The sequence below is a fragment of the Hoplias malabaricus genome, chromosome 1, assembly GCF_029633855.1.
Source record: "Hoplias malabaricus isolate fHopMal1 chromosome 1, fHopMal1.hap1, whole genome shotgun sequence".
NCBI lineage: Eukaryota > Metazoa > Chordata > Actinopteri > Characiformes > Erythrinidae > Hoplias > Hoplias malabaricus.
Window position 1 is genome coordinate 13,157,127 of NC_089800.1, and position 19,906 is coordinate 13,177,032.

The 19,906-nt window shown below is 37.1% G+C and overlaps 1 protein-coding gene across 3 annotated transcripts in view; it reads left to right on the forward strand.

Moving 5' to 3' along the window:
- Window positions 1-19,906, forward strand: part of asap1b (ArfGAP with SH3 domain, ankyrin repeat and PH domain 1b) — an 80,546-nt gene that overhangs the window by 25,604 nt on the left and 35,036 nt on the right. For all 3 annotated transcript variants that reach the window (XM_066646798.1, XM_066646797.1, XM_066646799.1), the window contains exons 4-6: window positions 12,531-12,603; window positions 15,274-15,419; window positions 19,416-19,490. In XM_066646798.1, the coding sequence (XP_066502895.1) occupies window positions 12,531-12,603; window positions 15,274-15,419; window positions 19,416-19,490 (294 nt within the window). The remainder of the gene's footprint in view (window positions 1-12,530; window positions 12,604-15,273; window positions 15,420-19,415; window positions 19,491-19,906) is intronic.

Sequence of the window (19,906 nt, forward strand, 5' to 3'; positions counted from 1 at the left end):
GGAATTTGAGTTCCTAACTTGGGTTTATTGATAGTCAGAAAACATGTTATTTACACATGTTATATACCCCCCCCCCCCCCCCCCAACGACATGGATAATGTAAAGAGATGATTTTTTTCCTTAGCTTTTTTTTAAAAAAAATTTTATTTAGTTCATCAATAACGGTACTCTCTTTTAGTGTTGTTACGATACCAAAATTCTGACTTTCGATACGTTACCTACCTAAATATCTCAATACTGATACTAAAATGATACCATAAAAAAAAAACAGAAACGTCAGGAAAGTAATGTGCTTCCTCTTCAAGCTGAGGGCAGTCGGCAAAATCGCTGGTTATTGTTTGTTCAATGTGACGCCGCACGTGACTGTTCGCCATTTCTGGGCCCAATCGTACCTTTGGTTCCGTGTCCTACATTCATTAGACGTGTTTACTGTTTGAATAAAGCTGAATGCCTCAATCAATTATGTGATCTCAGTTCAGGAGTTCAGAAAAAATGAATAAATTCAACATAAAAGTAAGCAAACGTGTTTGTTAGCACTTTTTGCACATTCGCAACTCGAATTCATCCGACATTATAAACCTCCGTAATGCAGCTACGTAGCCTAGTATAATCTGAGCCACCGAGTTTAGCAAGTCAAGATAACGTTAACTAACACCAACTAAAACAGGCGAAGTAAGTGTCCTTACCCTGTTTACCTCCATGTTACAGAGGCTCTTGAACACCTTTCGTTGGTGTCCTTACATGTCCATATTGTTGGAAAAGGGCCAGTGAAATGAGCTACAGATAACGGAGTGAGCGGATGGTCCTTTCCAAAGTGCCCGTTTAAATTTGACAAATTTAGTCCATTTTCTGGATATTTTGGGATCTTTGGGCCATTTGTGCACAGATGACCCACTGTACATTTAATTATTGCAGCCAAAAAACAACCTTTTCGTCATTTTGCATTAAATTAAGTTTAATGGATATCAATAAACCCAAGTTAGGAACTCAAATTCCACTGTATTTATTTGTTTGACACTTTCATATAGCTGGCGCTTAGCCTTTAACGTACCGGAACACATTTTATGGGGTATTGTACTGTTTTTAATGACAAGCTATTGAGATATTTTTCTACTATCGGTACAACGTGCAACACTACTCTTTTGACATGAAATAGGTAGTACAACAATATTGCTTTGGCATTAAACCACAAGATTGACAGGTAGCTACAGACTGCAGAAATAAAGATGTGATATTCCTGATGATATTTTAGTTTTTGTTCTTGGGTTTCCATTACTGGAAATATTCGCGATAATAAAGACTTGGCTGGAGGTAGCTGAAAGACACTTCCTTTTCAGCGCTGAATCTGGCAGTGCTCTACAAAAGCAATGTGGAATGCAGGATGGCAGAAGAGGTCAGCCAGTGAGTGTGAAGCTTAACTTGCAGAGTTAAGCTTGGCTATAGTGAAAGTATGAGAAAGTTAGTGTGGATGAAAAGAAACAGGGACTACTTTCAGGAAAGTCTAGAACTTTTAGTGTGATTATATGGTGTTTAATAAACTACTGTCTGTCGGAGATGAAATGGCAGGATCCAATTTGAGTCTACATAAGGATGGATTGCACATATATTTGCTTTAATTCTTGATTTGGTGATGTTTGCACTTACATGGAAAGTCTGACATTTGTATTTATCTATGTTCACTGTCAGTTGTATATGGGTTGAGTGGATAGAAAACAACTGTAAACTAATCTTGGCTTAAAATTCCAACAGACGTTTAAAGGCCACTTTTTGGAGTTCCATCCATGATAACTTCCATTCTCTTCCAAATATTGCAACTTTGGCATTACAGGTTAAGTTATTTGTAGATTCATTTACAGATTCAGATTCTGTAAACCCGTTTCAAGTTTGCCCAAGAAATGGAAAATGCTTTGTGGCAAACTGAAACTCCAGCCACTTCCAAGTCAGACTCTAGCATGTGGTTAGAAATCATGTGTCCAGTTCTGCGTTTTACAAGTTTAAAAAGATCCATAAGGCCACGCGACCAAGTCTCCAACACTTGGTGCAATCCTACATTAGTCACAAATATGAACTGGACAAATTTTATTCAGCAGTGCTTTTAATAAACCTCTATTTAGGGAAATGTATGACAAATTCAGTATTGTTTTCTTGACACAATTTCCTGTCGTTTCCTTAACCTTTTACCATGGTCTTCAATACAATCATAACTGTTTAATTACCTATCCAAAATGTCTAGTGAATGTTTCTTACCTTTTAAGTGTTATTGAAGTGTTAAATCTGATCAAAATGATCTCTTTGTGCTGTTCTTACCTTACAGCTGCCTGCATTTATTATTTATTTATTTATTAGTACTGTTCTACTAAGGCATTATAACAAGTATCTGGTACAACATTAATATTTATTTTCTGTTAAATACCTTTCTCTAATATAGGTTTCAGAGCTGTTGAAAATTTTATAGGTCGTGTTCCTCTCACCAGCTCTATGAGGAATTATGGTTCTGCAAGCTTCTCTAGAAAGGAGTATTTCACGAGGCCCCTTTAACAACCCACTTTGATGCATATGTTTAAATCTTAATAGCTGAGTTATGCAGAAATGTGAAACATTATAGGCATTTCCCTTTAACCTTATAGGGAATGGTTTTGCGATAGAGGAAGTTACAAAAAGGCTGCAAGGCTTAAGCGAAGATATTGCATGTGCTGAATCTAAGGAAATAATAGTAATATTCAGTTGTGTTGTTGTGACTGTCACTCTCTCAGGGGAACCAAGACAGGGTTGCACTTGATGGTGTCTTTCTGAGACAAAGAGAGACAGAGAACAGCTGGATTAAAATAAGCCTAGATTAGTCTCCTGCTGTTTTTTTCACTGTTTACACTCTCACACACTGTCTGGTGTGATGCTCTGTCTTGTTCTTCAGCTTAATCATTCATGCTTCTGCTGAAGCTTTTAGAAAAGACAGAGGATGTTGGTTTTGTGGTTTTCTTTGGACTCTGAACAATGTCTTAACCCTTTAATGGAGAGTAGCGGCTGATAGGCTGCAGGTTAAATTGTACATAAATATGTTCTTTTTGCCATAATAGCAGTTCTTTGTTCTTTTAAAACAATTTTAAAGTAAGTATTTTAACTTTTAAGCAGCTTAAAAGGTTGACGGTATATTCCATGATTTTATAGAGGCTACAGCTTCAGGTAAGTTGAGTAAATAATAACAGTCTCATTCGTTTTTTCATATTCTTTGCTAGGGTTGCTGGCATCAAGTATGCATGTCCATGAATGGGTAAAAAAAATCAACCACCAGAAAAAGACAATTCCACAAGGGAATAAAGTTTCTCCTTTTGTCAGTATTTTGAATAAAGAATTAGTCTATATATTTGCAGTGTATTTCATTTTAAAACAAAGGCAATGTGAAAATTCACTGTCAAAAATACCTTGTGGTTGAGGAAAAGATTCTCACAGCTTCTGCCCTGACATAGTATTTTGTGTATATTGCTCGAGGGCGGTTGTTAATGTTGAAATCTATTTATAATTTTAAAGCCTTTTTAAAATCATTTTGTAATGTATAGCCTGTTGGTTAGGGCTGGTTAACCGAAATATTCAGCAGCTGACCTTGTATTTCCCCCAATAAAAAAATGTTGGCACCTTCATTAAACTATTAAAAGATCTGGCCAGATTTACTGTGACAAAACAGAGAGAAATATATTCTTCCCCTTTCATTCTCCCAGCTTGGCAACATAATATGACTGGGACAGACCCAACTGGTAGATGGAAACGGGTTGGGTTCAAAAGGTATTTTCCTCCATGTGACAGGATGGTTTTACACCAGTTATTTTAAAAAAAGAAATGAACATCCTAGCCAAGTAGTTTTTTGCGACCTTTCTTTTTAAGAGTAGACTTTGGCATCCACAAGGGTCTGACAACAAAGAGATAAAGATAAAGCAGGATACTGATGATGAATTCGGGCGTAGTGACCTAACCGTTAGTGACTAGACTGCTCTCAAAAATAGAACACTGGCCTACATCTCTCTCTCATCTTTACTCCACTCTGCTTAGAAACTTCTGGGCCTGTTGGACATCTGGAGAACAGAAAAGTTCTTTGTCTCGTTATTATTCACTCCTTCCAATCAAAGTCTCTGTTCACTCTGTTTACACTAGGACTCGAATCAATGAGTAATCTGATTATTTTGACAATTAAATAACTGAACAATCACAAAATTTACATAGTCTTTTCTAAAATGAATGGTAAATGTCACATTTAGAAAGATTTCCTAAACAGAGTGCACATAAACAATGACAAAATCTCTTTTATTAAATACGTCCACTGGGCTGTTTCTCATTATAAGTAAGGTGCAAAATAGAATAAGTGCTTAGCTTTTTCTCATAATGAAAGGATGTACAGAATAGATATTTTAAAAAGAAAATAATGGCTATCTACCAGATCTTGAATGGTTTATAATGCCGATTTCACACCAGAAGCAGCACGGGGCGTAAGGAGCATTTAAATTGTTCCACATCGCTTAGTATTTCACACCAGACGCAGAAAAAGTAGTTTCTGTTAGCTCTGCATTTTCCTGTGATAACGCCATCTACAAAAGCCTTTATTAGTAGTATAATGCTTAAATAAACTTTATGTTGTATAATGTAAGCACAGCTTGTCGTTTGAAAACAAAAAACAAAAAAACCCAACAACATAAGCCTGACTTGCTGCCACATCAGTCTGTTGGTCTTGTTACTTGTACAAGGCCTGGTTTTGAAGTCTTGAAATGCTTCTACAATTTTAAATATTGCTGTTTGTTGACATGTATATTGGTCTAGATTGTACACTCAGGAGGAATACAAGCTTATGTACTGTTCATATACACTTCATAATTAGGGACAGTTCATCTGCATTTATTATTAGCAACATTAGCATTATTGACCTTTACTTTTATTGTAACAGTACTAGTTTGCACATTTCAAAGATGTGAAGCTCTGAGTGGAGAATGATGGACAAGTAGCAGGTCTGAAGCAGCAAGTGTCAATCGCTGTCATTCTTAGAAATTAGTTCTAAAGTGTGGGGGAGTTAAGAGAGAGAGAGGTGCTTCTTTGCACCTTCTGACACAAATTTTGAAGGCCAATTAGTCATCATAAATACAAAATGTGGAATTTGGATGACTAATTTTCTCTGGACATTTATGAATTAGCTAAATAGAACACAATACAATCAGCTTAACAGCTTCTATTTATATTTGTGTTGAATTAGGTAATATTTTTGCTTGTTTCTGAGAAGTGTTCTTTTCTTGTTCTAAACTCTTTTGTGCTTTGTAACATTAATTCAACCCAAGAGTAGAGCTGTGCAATTGTAATGTTTGAATGTAATCACAATACAGGGGGTCCTTGACTTACAAAGTTGATCCGTTCCTATGTCGCGTCGTAAACCGATTTTCGATGTAAGTCGGAACATACGTACATACTGTACGTAAATAACATACTGTAAGCACTTATCCTATCCTAACACCTATCCTCCTCGGTCCCGAGCCGCGTAACCGTGTATTCTTCCGCCGCACACACCAAACACGAAGTTCGCGTTACGATGTTTACGACGTTTATGATGCAAACCACTCAAGTCGAAACAAGGCTTTATACAGTAAATGGGAGATATGTTGTAACCACGAAACATCGTAACTCGGGACTGACGTAACCTGAGGACCTCCTGTATTTGTCTTTGCTCTGCTGACACTGCCAGACCTTGCATGAAATCAGTTTTTTTTTTCCTCATGGACAACTTCAATTACTTTTACATTGACATTCTTGACTCTATACAGAATTTGTAATCATTTTCCAGACATAGGCTAATACATTGTCATTGTAAAAGTCTTTCTCGAGGTCTCCTTGGTGGTATATTTTGGTGAAACTACCCAGGTTGAGATTGAAACCCCAGTCTTTCATGTTTGGCCAGTGAGGTTATCTACTATGCATGATTTGCATGACCACAGATGACTATCTGTTGATATAATGATGACTGAAGACTAGAGATGTGCCCGTTTTTTATCCACTAATAATGCTAGTGCTGATATGTAAATCTTTAGCCTGTGCTGAATGTGGATGTAGAAATACTCCCACGAAATCTGGACAGAGCAACAAGTAATGAAAAAGGCGTACTGATCTGGGGAGCGGAGCCATGTTCAGTCCCAAAAAAAACAAGAACAGCACATGAATACATGATGAGTAAACAGTGCTTAATGTTACTGTTGCTGCTGTTGTGGTTTCCAAAGCCCGCTGTTCCTGCTAGTGGAAAAAATACCAGGGACAAGGGACCAAAAACGAGTGAGTGGAGTGGAGTAGGTACCATGTACTGGAGAGGTTACATTTCTGGATGTCTGCATAAATATTTGTTTGCCTATGTACTCACACGTAGCATGAACATGTGCACTCATATGATTTGTCCAAAAAAGCGAAAAACATCAAAAATTTTAATAATACTTAATTTTTTATTTTATTTTATGTCAACTGTAATTCTACAGGCCTATTACTACAACTGCTCTAGTACACAATGTGGGTGCATTCACATAGTAAATAACTTAACTTGATACTGAAACATTTTTATCACTGTGGAAATATATGATTTAAGAATTGCGACGTGTCTTCTTGGTACTCTAATTCATGCACAATTTTCTTTTTTTTAATGAATGGGTTCCATATTAAATGTTCTTCTTGGGTCCTCACGTTATGTCTTTTTATGCTTGCTGTTAGACCTTTGTCTTTAGAAAAATGGTTGGGGGCCATTAGTTAAAATGTCAGTTACCAGAAATAATGTGCTAGACTGTGCTGCAATTCTAGGAAAACACCACCAAAATCAAAAAGCTCCATAAATTTGAACATTTTAACCGTCTTGACCCAGTCCAGTGCTATATTGCAGTGTAATATGCACACACACATAGAGAGTTGCAAACACAGCTTGCGTTTTGGTGCCCTATTATTACACTCTAGAGATGGTATGCAGCTGATTCTTCATAAAACTTAAGCTATGGTGTCCACACCCTGTCTCAGCGAGCTCAGTTCACAGGATTTGGTGGACACTTGGTGCTTCAAATAAAGCCCGTTTTGATCTACAGAAACGGTAGTTTGCTCTTCAAGCCGATTTTAAATCAAACACATTGTTGAGTCCAACATTCACTCAGATTCTGTCATTTTATTATGGATCATAACTTCGGCAAGAAAATGTGTCCAACAAAGAAGCTGGTTGTGCTCTGACTTTTGCACAGAACTCTGTATATGACATGTGCTATTGCCTAATCCCATGATTTCAAATATATGGGTGGGGTGTAATGGATGTGTGTGACAAAGTGTGTACCCTGAGGTTTGTTGTTGAGGAAAGAAGAATGCTACATTGCAGTTTCAGAGTTATTTACATCATACTTCTGCTAAAATCATTTCAGTCTGTATACTTGCCCAGCAGTTATACAGCCATGTAATCCTGAGCTTTTATGACACTTAATATTCTATATTTATTATTATTTAAATTAAATTATGTTTGATTGAAAACAAGTGTATTACAAAGGGATTTACTTGCTTGCAAGTTTCCATGTGCAGATAACTTCTGTTTTATGGCAGTCAAATGGATGTGGCAATTAGATTGCATCAATATGGATAACTCAAACAGTCCAACATGCAAACTGTCAAATATAGTGTAGGGTGTGAGTGAATGTGAGTGGGAAGTACCCTGTGATCGATTGGCGCCTTGTCTGGGGTGTATTTCTGCTTTGAGCCCAGTGATTCCAGGTCAGCACTGGACCCACTGAATTGTTCACAAACAATGAATGAATGAATGAATGATTGGACAGTATAAAAAAATAAAGATATTTTTTCTCCTGGGTTTTTACAGGGCTCATTATTAAATACATAATTATCATCTCAACATCACCCTCTAATTAAAAACATGTATCTCCATGTTTGTGGATTTTTAGTTTACTACCTCGTTTGAACACAGCTGCTGTCCTTCATATTATGTGAACATTTCATGATGAGTGGACCAATAGAAATGCTCCAAAATGACTTGGAATAAAATCTTTTTACAATGACTTCCACTGAATTTTGGGAGAAACATGTTTGTCATTGGACAGTGCAGATATGCAAACTGAGCTACAAAACAAAATGTTTGAATTTGCTGTGCTTTTTGTATGCAATGTTATCAGCCTAGAAAAGATGTATCATTGCATCCATTTTGTGTTTTTGTGTGTGTGTGTGTGTGTGTGTGTGTGTGTGTGTGTGTGTGTGTGGGAGTTTGGAAGCAAAACGCTTGTTTAGCTCTGGCAAGAAGTGTGTGTCAGCAAGAATTCAGTGGTGGCATTCAGTAGACCTCTATGTCCTTAACCTTAAATGATCCCTTAAGCCTTCTTATGAAGCGCCTCTCCAAGTGAGGACTGTACCAGTATTTTCTAGCATTTTTTCTAGGGCAAAAAGATGAATCATAATGTCAAAGGTAGATGCTCTAGTAGCGCTGCATGTGGAGAGGTCAGACTGACGTTTATTTGGAATTTTTCTGTTTGATGATCATCAACAGATTTGAGTTGCTTCTTACAGCTGAGTGATTATGTATGTATTTGTTGCTCTATTAAATGTACAGCCATTGAGGTGGTGGTATGTAAATAAGGCCTGGCATTGGAGCCCTAGCTTCAAAAAAACTTTAAAGGCTCTGGGAACACTTTTTATAATGAATGTTTTGTATAATACTAATGATGTGTGTTATGTTTAGTGTTCACCAAGGTCTAAACAGAAAGTGCAAAGCAGAAATATAATAAAACATTTTCCAAAATGGCCAAAATGCTGTCATCAGACTGTTTTGAGAACAGTGTGGGCTTCGTTGTGATATTCTAAACAAAGCGTGTGACTGACAACCCTCTATCTCTGGCAAACAATGTTTTGTTTAGGTTACCATTGCAACTATCACATCAGTGAGACAGAGAAGCTGTTTTTTTAAAGCTTTTTACTTTGCATTGCGGATGTGATTTGACAGATCATGAGTGAATAAGAATAAGAGTCTAAAACACACTTGTCCATTTTATCTTGCATCCAGCTGCAATGCAGCCAGACCATGAGTCAATGCATGTGCCACAGTTCTGACCATCTGTTAGATTGTTTGGTACAGTGACACAAGAAATGCCAATATTTTCATAAATAGAGATTGGATTTTAATCCATCAATGGAATGTTTACATTGAATGTGATGTTTGCTGTCAGCTGTAACTGTTAATTCTTAAAATGTGTAGGTAGAACATTTATTTGTTTTGCTTTGGAAATGTCTTATTGATTTGGAAAAAAGAGTAATTGTTCATTGGAAGAATTGAAATCAGGAGTGTATGATTGATTAGAAAAATGAGTTGCTGTTGGACAGATGTTTAAATTTGAGAGCTCTAACTATGAAACTGTATTGTTTATGTTCATTCTGATGAAGAGAACTGAGAATTACCAAAGATGGGGTAAATTAAATAGTACTGTATGGTGCTAGAGTCATAATTACACTCTCAGGAAAACTGTCAACTGTCAGACTGTGGTTGTACCCCCAAGGGTACACATTTAGTACCTTTAGTTAGGGAGCAAAAGTGTACCATATACTGTAATAATTGTATATTTTAAAGTAGATTTAGTGTGCCCCATTTCATCTCCAGGACTTCTATTATGTTCTTTAATGTAACACAGTTCTATAATTAAAAACCTATTCTTCTGGAGAAGAGAATATAATGTACCTTTAGGGAACACAACTGAACTTCCAACCCTCTGTTGTACCTTTTAAATATACATTTACGATGTTTGTACCTTTAGTGACCTATGATATACCTCTATCATACCTTTTACTGATTTATGGCTGAACAAGACTTTTCTTTTTGTGGGTCAAGATGTTTCTGGTTTTACAGGCGAGTGGGCCCACAAACTTCAAACAGCTCATACGGAAACTGCTTCTGCAAGCTACAAAACCCAGTAGAGAACATCAAAAAAATCTGCCTTCCACCACTATCCTGAAATCCCTGAATCAGTGTGTTTCTAGCATTAAGAAAGCTCCAGTAATAATAGAGCAGAGTCTTAATCACAGGGAGAAGATTCCCCAGTGATCAGAATGTCTGAGGAACGCTTCTTCTGAATTTGGGCCTATGTTATAGTTGCTAATTCCTTGGGAGCAGGATCAAAGGTTGTGGTCTGCTGTCGAACATGGCCACTTTGGGCACAAAGCAGTTTCTCTAATTGGGAAAGTGCACGTAAAAAACATCCAAACGGGGGCCAAAAGCTAGCTGTTAATTACATTGTGAAAGTTAATTAGCTCAGCTGCTCGGCATGGCCCATTATTTTTTGAGCTGGCCATAATTTATCTGCGCAACAGAGGTTTTAATTGGCCTCGTTCTTCTTGGTTGATATTGCTATAGAAGTTTCCATGATGTTAATTGGAGTTTTATAAGGCTTTATTACTTATTAGCCTTGTAGCTCCAGTGCAGAACAATACTCTGGATATATCTAAGCATATCTGGGGTGGTTGACTGCATTTGGGGTTTTGGGAAAATGGAGTGAATTAGATTTTTCACTAAACTTAACTTTCAAACGTTTAACATGAGGCAAGATGTCAAGCAGTGTCTTAACTACGTTTGGTGTACAGTGGGAGTGTTTTTACACATTTACACACAAAAACCCACAAAAAGGTGTCTTTAATTTTATTAACAGGCTTTCTCTGAGGTAATATCACATGCATTGTACAGAAACACAGGGTCTGTGAAACCACATACAGTGGAACCTCTACCTACGAACTTGATCCGTTCCGTGTTCTGGTTCGTAAGTGGAAAAGTTTGTTTGTCGAGTCAATTTTCCCCATTTAAAATAAGGGAAAAGCAGTTTCCAGCCAACCCAGAAAGAACTGATATATGTTTACAAAACTCTTAAATTAGTAAAAAAAATACATGTACATTACTAAAAATAAAAAAGAAATACAGTGGTAACAGTAATAAAAAGAAATAAAAAAATTTTAAGTGGTTACACATCGCTACCTTGAAGACGTGACGACTGGCTGGAGGAGTAACACAGGCACTGGCTGTATGACGGGAGGTGGGGGGTGGGTGGAATAACGGAGAGTAGGCGGGTGAATGTGGGGAGACGAAGCTTAACTTAGCACGAATTTTGATGTCTGCTATTTACACTAATGCTAAATTGCTAAAACTACTATTTACTCATCTTAAAAGCTCACTCAAGTCTGGGCGCGCTGGGAGACTCGCCTATTGGGGTCAGTGGCCATTTCCAGCCGCCGGCTCGGCGGAGGCTCGGGTTCGTTGGTGGAGGCAAAAAATATTCAAATTCCCGGTTCGTATCTTGGAAAGTTCGTTAGTATAGGTGTTCATTAGTAGAGGTTCTCCTGTATTTCAACATTGAGAGTAGGCAGAAAAAAATGTCAAATGATTAGGCTAATGCATAATGATAGTAAAACACATTTACCACCAATCGGTCATATGCCTACACATAAACATAAATTACCTTTTAATGTTCAGTTAACAGTAGTATGAATCAAGTTGACTTAGAAATTTTCTTGTCAGATTGTGCTGGTTGAAGGCAGAAATCATGGCCTCAGGCTGTGTTTAGGAACTAGAACAATTTCTTTGACATATGCTATTATTTATTTATTTATTTTGTACTGGATAAATTACAATCTTCTGGGCCAGTAAAAGATTTCGTTACTCTATGTGCTTAACTACAAATAATAACAATTATTTTCTTCTTTATTTTGATGATTATAAATGATTAAAAATTGAACTCACAGGCTGTCACTATTTCTCTTAATTTCACAAATTACCTGAAAAAAGTCCCAGGTCTTCATTTTTAAAAGTATAGCTTATGAAATCACCACCACAGCAGTGTGTGTTTGTAATGTTGTATGTATATTATTATAGTATGTGGTCTGGTCAGTTTTGTGCCTTACCTGGTCTTGGCTAAGACTATACCAGAGCAAATGCTAAATTCTACACCAGCAGCCTATTACTGAATAAACTCAGCTGAGCAAGTTAAGTCTAGATCACCTCTGTTAGTCATTCTCATAAAACCCAAAATAGAACACAGCTCTGGAGAATAAAGCATTGTTCAAATAGAAGGTGAATCACAAAGTGCATCAGAGTTTGTTTAAATATATTTTTTGTGAGAGAGAGCTGCTGATTAGCCACGGCATGATCTGATTAGTGCAGCTCAGCTGCTCTCTTGATTGGGTCATGATTTCAGATAATTTGCTGTGATTTGATTGGCATTTTTTTCCAGACAGCAGAGGGTGGAGACCAGTGGAGTCATTAAAATGATTTACGATTCCTCTGCAAAATTAATGTTTAAATCAGTGCCTTACATTAATTTGTTTTTTCATAATTACTGTTTAAAATGTGCTCTCTTTCTTTGCCTGTTTCCTGTTGTGTTTCTCTCTCTCTCTCTCTCTCTCTCTCTCTCTCTCTCTCTCTCTCTCTCTCTCTCTCTATCTATCTCTATCTTAATGCTTTTTCTTTTTCTTATTCCGAGCTAAATAAATTATTGCTCATCTTTTGTCCTCAGGCCTTGGATCAGGACAGAACTTCACTACAGAAAGTCAAGAAATCAGTTAAAGCCATCTACAACTCTGGCCAAGGTAAAACACACACACACACACACACACACACAAACACATTCTCTCAAGGTGAGAGATGAAGAGCTTTTGCTATCATTAGTATTCAAAGGGTAGGTATGTGATCAGAATCATGCAACATATCAGTGTTTACTGAAGTAATCTCTGCAACACATGGAGTTTAAAGAGGAAATATTAAACACCTATTCCACAAGTTTTATACAGTTCTCTGGGGTCTTAATGATATTACATTGGTGACACGCTTTTACCGCAGATACCTTTTTCTTACCAACAGCTGAATTTGGCATGAGGGGCACTAATGCTGATTTTTATTGGTTTTTCGCTTTCTTCTGTTTCTTGTCATTTCTCATTTTTGCCATTTTTAATCAGTACTCGTATTTCTCTTTATATTCTTTATTTTGCTCCATTTAACATCATCCTTGTGCAATCACATAAACAGCTCCAGCACTTTAATTGGGGAAACTCTTCTTTGGAATTTCTCCATTTGTGAATTGTTAGGATTTCCTAATCCTCAAATGGACATGCTAATGCCCTCAAAATAATTTTTAAGCATTTGTCCTATTATAAAGAGACTTTATAAAATGAGACTTAGGGGTAAGTATTAAGTAATAACCGTGTTAATAAAGAGCCACGAGAGCGTTAAGAGTTTAAGAGTTCAGGTACTGATATTAGATGATAAGTTCTGGACCACAAACAAAGGTAGGGGATGAAGCTCAATCACTCAACAGAAAGCAGCTTCACTGCTCACCAACCCAACTGGGGATCTTTAAACCCTTCCTGGCATTGAACATGGTTACTTTAGACCATTTAGCTGCTACTTAGCATCCTGTTTCATTTAATGCCTTTCCATGGAGGATGTACTAGCTGTGCATGTGGAATTAAACACCCGTGTCCACAGTGGGTCCACCTTTAAAATAAATTAATTTGCTACTTTAATTTAGCTAATTACAAGGGGTGTGTACATTGTTCTGAACACAAAATGTATCTATCTACTGACTGTATCAGCCATTGTTTAAATGCCTTTCATCTGCAGTTGATGAATTGTAAGAATGTGCCATGACGAATAATAAGCCAGTTAAGGCCTTTCTGGAAAGATTCAGTGCATTCTACAAAATTGGACAATCTTCAGTGATGATAAATCACAGAGATGCATTCTTTCTTAATGGCAACCTTGAATTTGAGACTGGGCTCTTTTATTTATCTCTATCACAGCTTTTAAAATCAGACATATACATAATGGAGAGTTGAGAGCATCTCACCTTGATGAAATCTTTCTTGTCTTTTTTGTAACGATGCCCTAAATGTTGTTTTCACGTGATACAAATATGGTTAACTGGATCATACCCGTCTTTGCTTACAGGTTAACCCACACTCAAACAGACAAAATGCAGAAAGGGGAATGAATACATGGTTAAAAGTAGCAGGGGCAAGGTTTATAAACCTGTCTACCTCTGTGTGTTTGCACCATCTGTGCTCTTACAGTCAAAAGCTTTTATTGGTACATGATTGGGTCTCTAAGCGTCTAAAGAGAATCATCAGGTATAAATGCTTGTATGCAACAAAAGCTCTTTGCAGCAAAAGGAGCATATTACGGTTCATTTCCAAGGGATCTTTCATTGTGCTTCTCTCCCACCCCCTCATCAGCCTACTCGGTTTTTATCTCTCCCACGTTAAGCACACACACAACATGTACGTTTTCTGTTACACTACTGAAGAGCAGTTTCCCTGCTGAGATGGCTCAGCTGGAGATCTGCAGTTTTCTTTTAATTGTCCTTGACTTACAGTTTTTAAACATTCATATGTGCTGTGGGTACACACTGTGTCTAAATATTTATGAACACCTACCAGTTCATCCATTTCTGAAATGAAATCTATTAATATTGTCTTTCTTTGCTGTAACAGCCTCTTCTTTCCTAGGAAGCCTTTTGAATGGTGTAAATGTTAACGATTGTGAGACAGATTTTATCAGGAAGTAGCTCTGAACAGCTGCTTTGATAAACACTGATTCAACATCTGCTTGCAGACATAATGAGTTCACCTCAGTGCTTTCATAAGCCCTTTACAGTGGTATGCTGTAAATACACTTGTCTAGATTGCTAAATACATATCACAAAATATGATTTTCACATTATGTATATTATTGATCTTATCTGTATTGAGCAGTCATTATAAGCACTGCTCCATTAAACTGCAATTAGAGATGGCAGTGATCCAAAGCTGATGGAATATAAGTGGTCATTTTAAACCAGAGCGGTTTATTGATTTGTCAGTTTATGTATTTTTTAAAAAAGAAGAGCTCTCCAAGATAAACTGCACTGGTGACTAATGATAAAAGCTATTCACGTTTTTCCCAGCCGTAATAAAAAACAAATGCATTAGTTCATTTTTACAATTGACAATCTGTTTAAAATTTAAAAACGGGTTTAAAATTTTCGGAGGAAAATCTTAAATGTATATGAATGTAAATGTATTTGATAATACATGTATTTGAACAGAACTGAATGTATATCTTAACTGAATGTTCATTATGGGATGGATATAACATCTGTCTATCAATGTATTTATTTATGCAGTTAACTTTACATTATTATGTACATTTAGACACCTGTGATCTATTACCGGTCTATTAATGGTGTCTTATCTCTGTGAATATGTATCTGTGTGATTGTGTAGATCATATTCAGAATGAAGAGACATACGCCCAGGCACTGGATAAGTTTGGCAGTAACTTCATCAGCCGAGACAACCCTGATCTGGGAACAGCGTTCGTTAAGTTCTCCACCCTCACCAAGGAGCTGTCAGCACTGCTCAAGAACCTGGTGAGAAGAACTTCAGTTTCTACTACACCACCTGTTGAATAATATATTCAGAAACGTATTGATTTATTTTGTTCTCTGGTGCTGTATTTCAGGAGAGGTGGGCATCCCTGAGCTCTAGTTTGCTTTGGGCAAAAAAAAATAAATAGTTTTTTTCTTTTTTTGTTCTCTCTCTTTTCAAGATTTTTATTTAAAAATGTTATTCATTGAAATGTTGCACTTTTCCAAGTCCTTCTCCAGGTTAGCGTGTGTGTCTTGGATTTTTGTTTTTACGTTTTCATTGGAACCAATTATCATCAAATTTGGCTGGTCCCCATTTTGTCTTTTTTTCCATAATCTGAAAACAATGCTTTATATTTTATTACAATTTCAAGAGGAACAGACCCTGAAGAATTACCCCAAATTTACTTTTGGAGTACAAAAAAAAACAAAAACAAATTCCTATTCTGATGATTCCATTCAAAGTTTTTCTTTCTTCTTTAAATGTAATTATTGGAGATAGGAGACTTTGGTCCAATGGTGATATGTGTATGTTTGTGTACATATAAAAAGCATTTTTATTTAGTGTGGATGGACAGATTTCTGTTCAGTTTGTGAGGATGTTAAACACTTTTGTATATGTAGACTGGCTGAATGATAACTGTAAGAGGACTTAGAGTGTGTCTCTGTGTGTGCGCATTTGAAAGCATGTACACAGGTTGCAGAGTTCTCAGTGCGTTGGTGTTAGAACCCACTCTCACGCAGAGAGCAGAAAATTGTGTGTGTGTAGAGTGTAAGAGTGTGCAGTTTCTTTCACACTTCCACACAGCAACACTTGTGAAGAAGAGACATAAATTTAGTGAATTTAACACACAGTAGCTGCTGCTTCTCTTTATCAGTGTATACACACACTATTGTTTGCTTTTACACAGTGTCAGGATGTGGGGTCAAATATACAGTTATTAACCTTGTGTTGCTCTGATTTTCCTTGGTATCTGAAAGTGTATGAACATACCCAAACACACACACATATGTGTAAACGCTAAAGGAGTTAAATAATAAACTACATCTGTATGCCCTCAGCCGCTCTGATCTCTCTCCCGCTCCTCACAGGTGATTGGATTCCTCCAAGTGCTCCGGTTTCCCCCCACGGTCCAAAAACACACTGAATGAATGAATGACTGTTTTTCATGGTCCTACTGTCTAATTCTCACTGTTTTGTTTCTCTTTTCCTCTCTTAACGCTATCCTGTGGGTCTCGCTCTGTCAGTCTCTCTTAGAGCACACACACACATGCACACACTTATTGTCATGAACAGTGTTTGATTTATATTTATTTTATTCATATATTGTTTTTTGAACCTGGTGGAGTTAGCTTCCTGATCACTCACTAATGCAGACAATTGAACCACTACTTTGGGGTTTTTTTGTTGAGTCATTGTATTGATTTAATGTGGGGAGGGGGATGAGTTTGGAGTCCTTGAGGGCTGCATAGTTTGGGGAATTTTCTTCTCAAACACACCTGACTCAGCTTAGCAGTTAATTACAGGTACAGCTGGTAGAGGACAGAGAGAAGCAGATTTCAGTTCTGTGTTCCTCAGCCTTTATTAAACCCATCAAAAGTGTATAATGTTGGTTAAAATAATGTAGGCCAGTTTTAAATCATGTCATATTACTGACTCATCAATGCATTTTTAACATTATGTATGAGGATTGAAATCTCTAAATGTGACAGTATAATCACAATACTAGTATTTTATGCAGTGCTATAAAATACACAGTGGATATGAAAACAGCAATGACTGGATTCTTTTCTCGTTAGCCAACAGAGGAATAAGTGAAGCTGTTTTGCTGTCTGGTAGCAGGCGAGTGCTCTGTAAGACTGGCACCATTCTGTGGTATTTACCACTCTGAAATAGGAGCCGTACACTCAGACTCAGGTCAAGTACAATACAAAACTGCTGAATCTGTCGGATAAGTGCCTTCTCAGCGTCCCCCTTTACTCCCAAAAAATATGTCAAAAGTACATTTTCTGTACAAGCATCAGAGAAAATTGTTTAAGCCCAAGTTGTTCCATTTTCTGCAGACGGTTAACTCGTAGACAACCTTTTTTCTTCATAGGCAAATAAGAGTCATAAGAGTCTTCTTAAACAAGAAGAGCCTAAATATTAGGCAAAATGTAAATAAAAAAAACTGACGTGTTAATATTGATTAATAGTTTCTTTCAAAACAAGAAAAGTACATGAGGAACCCTGTCACATTTATCCACGTCACATTTTTACACAGGCCCCTGTTCTGCCCAGCTGTGTCATTTATCAGAGAGGAGCTCAGGATCCATCCCAAATAGGGCCATACTCACTACACAGTGCACTTCACAGATAATGAAACTAAGACTATTCCACCCAGGCAGTGCACTTTTTGATGAATATATGCTGTTATAATACAACACGTGAAGAGGCGGTGGCCTTCTGTGTTTTTAAATGCTGTGAGACCCTCTCCAGCTTAGGGAGAGGAGTTGTGTATGAGGTGAATGTATCCATCTTTCACATCTATTTATGTAAATCCTGCACTGCGAAGGACACTCTACACAAAATGGCGCCTATAACAAAAATATGTGACTGGAATGAAAGGATAGCATATTAAATGTATTTACACACATTTTTCTTTTTAAAATATCTTTTATTCTCCCCCTTTCACTTTGTCACTCTCACTTGTTCTACTTCTGTCTTTTTTTAGCCTTCTATCTTTTCCTTTATCACTTGTTCTTGTATTTTTTTCTCACTCTGACACATTCGCACACAGGCTGCTGGGCTGAGGGCTGCAGTTTATGAATGACAGATTCAGGCCTTGCTCAGTGATCATGTTCTGAATGGAGCTCTAGCTGGGGGACAGTTTTGGCACTCTAGCTACAAACCATTCACATCCTCTCCATTCTCCTTATTGCCTCTTTTCACAGGCCCATATCATCCCCCTCTTCCTTTTCTTCTTTGCCTTCTTCTTTCAGGCAGTAAACTTTTTATGCAGTTGCTCTCAGTTGGCCTGTCTGAAATCCAAGCCTTCGCAGCAGGTCGTTGGCAGTACCCAGCCTTCACGGCCTCACAGTAATTCAGATAAGATCTGCCCAAGAGCATCAGATGACAGCCCTCTTCACTAAAGCCAAGCAAATTTCATGCTGTTTTTTTTGCTTGATTTACCTCTGATTTATACTTTCTCTCATATTTTTAAAATAGGAAGAGTGTTTTAGACAAGAACCAATGTTCTTAATGCAGATACATGTATGTACAACTTCACACAGAAATAAATATCAGCTAAAGATCATAAATAAATTAGATTTTTTTCCCATTCTAAATGGGATAGTCTTGAGCATGCACAAAAGCACCCATGCCATGTCACTAATTTTCAGTGAAATGAACAATATGGACTTATTGCATAATAACAATATGCATAACTGTCCATTTTTGATGTGATCTGGGGCTTGGATCATACATAGGCAAAATCCTCCCATATCTCAAGGCTAGTGTGGTTTGTCCTGCTTTCAAACCTTGACCAAAAACTATGTTCTTCTAAGCTAAAATGCAAAAACTAACCTAGCATGCATTACAAATCTATCTATTTTTTATATATCTATCTATGTTTTGTATTATACAATGATCTACTTTGAGGAACTACACTCTGTAATTTTAAAAATACAAAGTGCTTCCTGTGTGGCCAGTGGAGCTGAGAGAATAGACAGTGTGTGTAGAAACAAGGATGAGTTCATAATGTTATGGCTGATCAGTTTATAACTTTTATCACTCTACCTTTGCACACTGCTAAATGAGTCACTCAAGTTTAGTGTCATACATTTTGAATATTTTACACTGTTCCCTGGAACTTTAAGCTCAAATTCAGGCACCATGCCATTCTCCTCATGATGTCTGTTGGTTGTATTTAAAGCATTAGTAAACTGCTGTTAAGCATATGCTGCCCCTTTCTGCCTTTGGAAATGCTTTTAAATTTTAATCCAGTTTTTCACCCACAGCTCCAGAGTCTGAGTCATAATGTGATCTTCACGCTGGACTCTCTGCTGAAAGGAGACCTGAAAGGCGTGAAAGGGGTAAGAGAGGTTTATGCACCACCCCCCACCCCCTCTATCTCTCTCTCTCTCTCTCTCTCAAATAACTCATTCTCTCACATGAAAACATTTGCTCTACAGCCACTAAAATATGTGGGACAGTGAAAGAGAGAACTAGATAAAAAGTTGACAGAAAAAACAAGTGAGGAGAAAGTAAAGGGGAAAATATATTGGATTCTGTGAACATATCATCTCTCAGGGACCAAAACGTTGTGTCTCTAAAATGGGAACTTGAAAGAAGAGTGAAAAACCTTATTAGCTTTCAGTGTAAATGAATGTAAAAAGTTATTTACAAAGTCATTTTGGACAATTTTTATTTGATGAAAGATGTCCATCAGAAGAAGTGTGCACAAATTTTCCAAGGCTTTAGCTATAACATGGAACATAATGACTGTCAT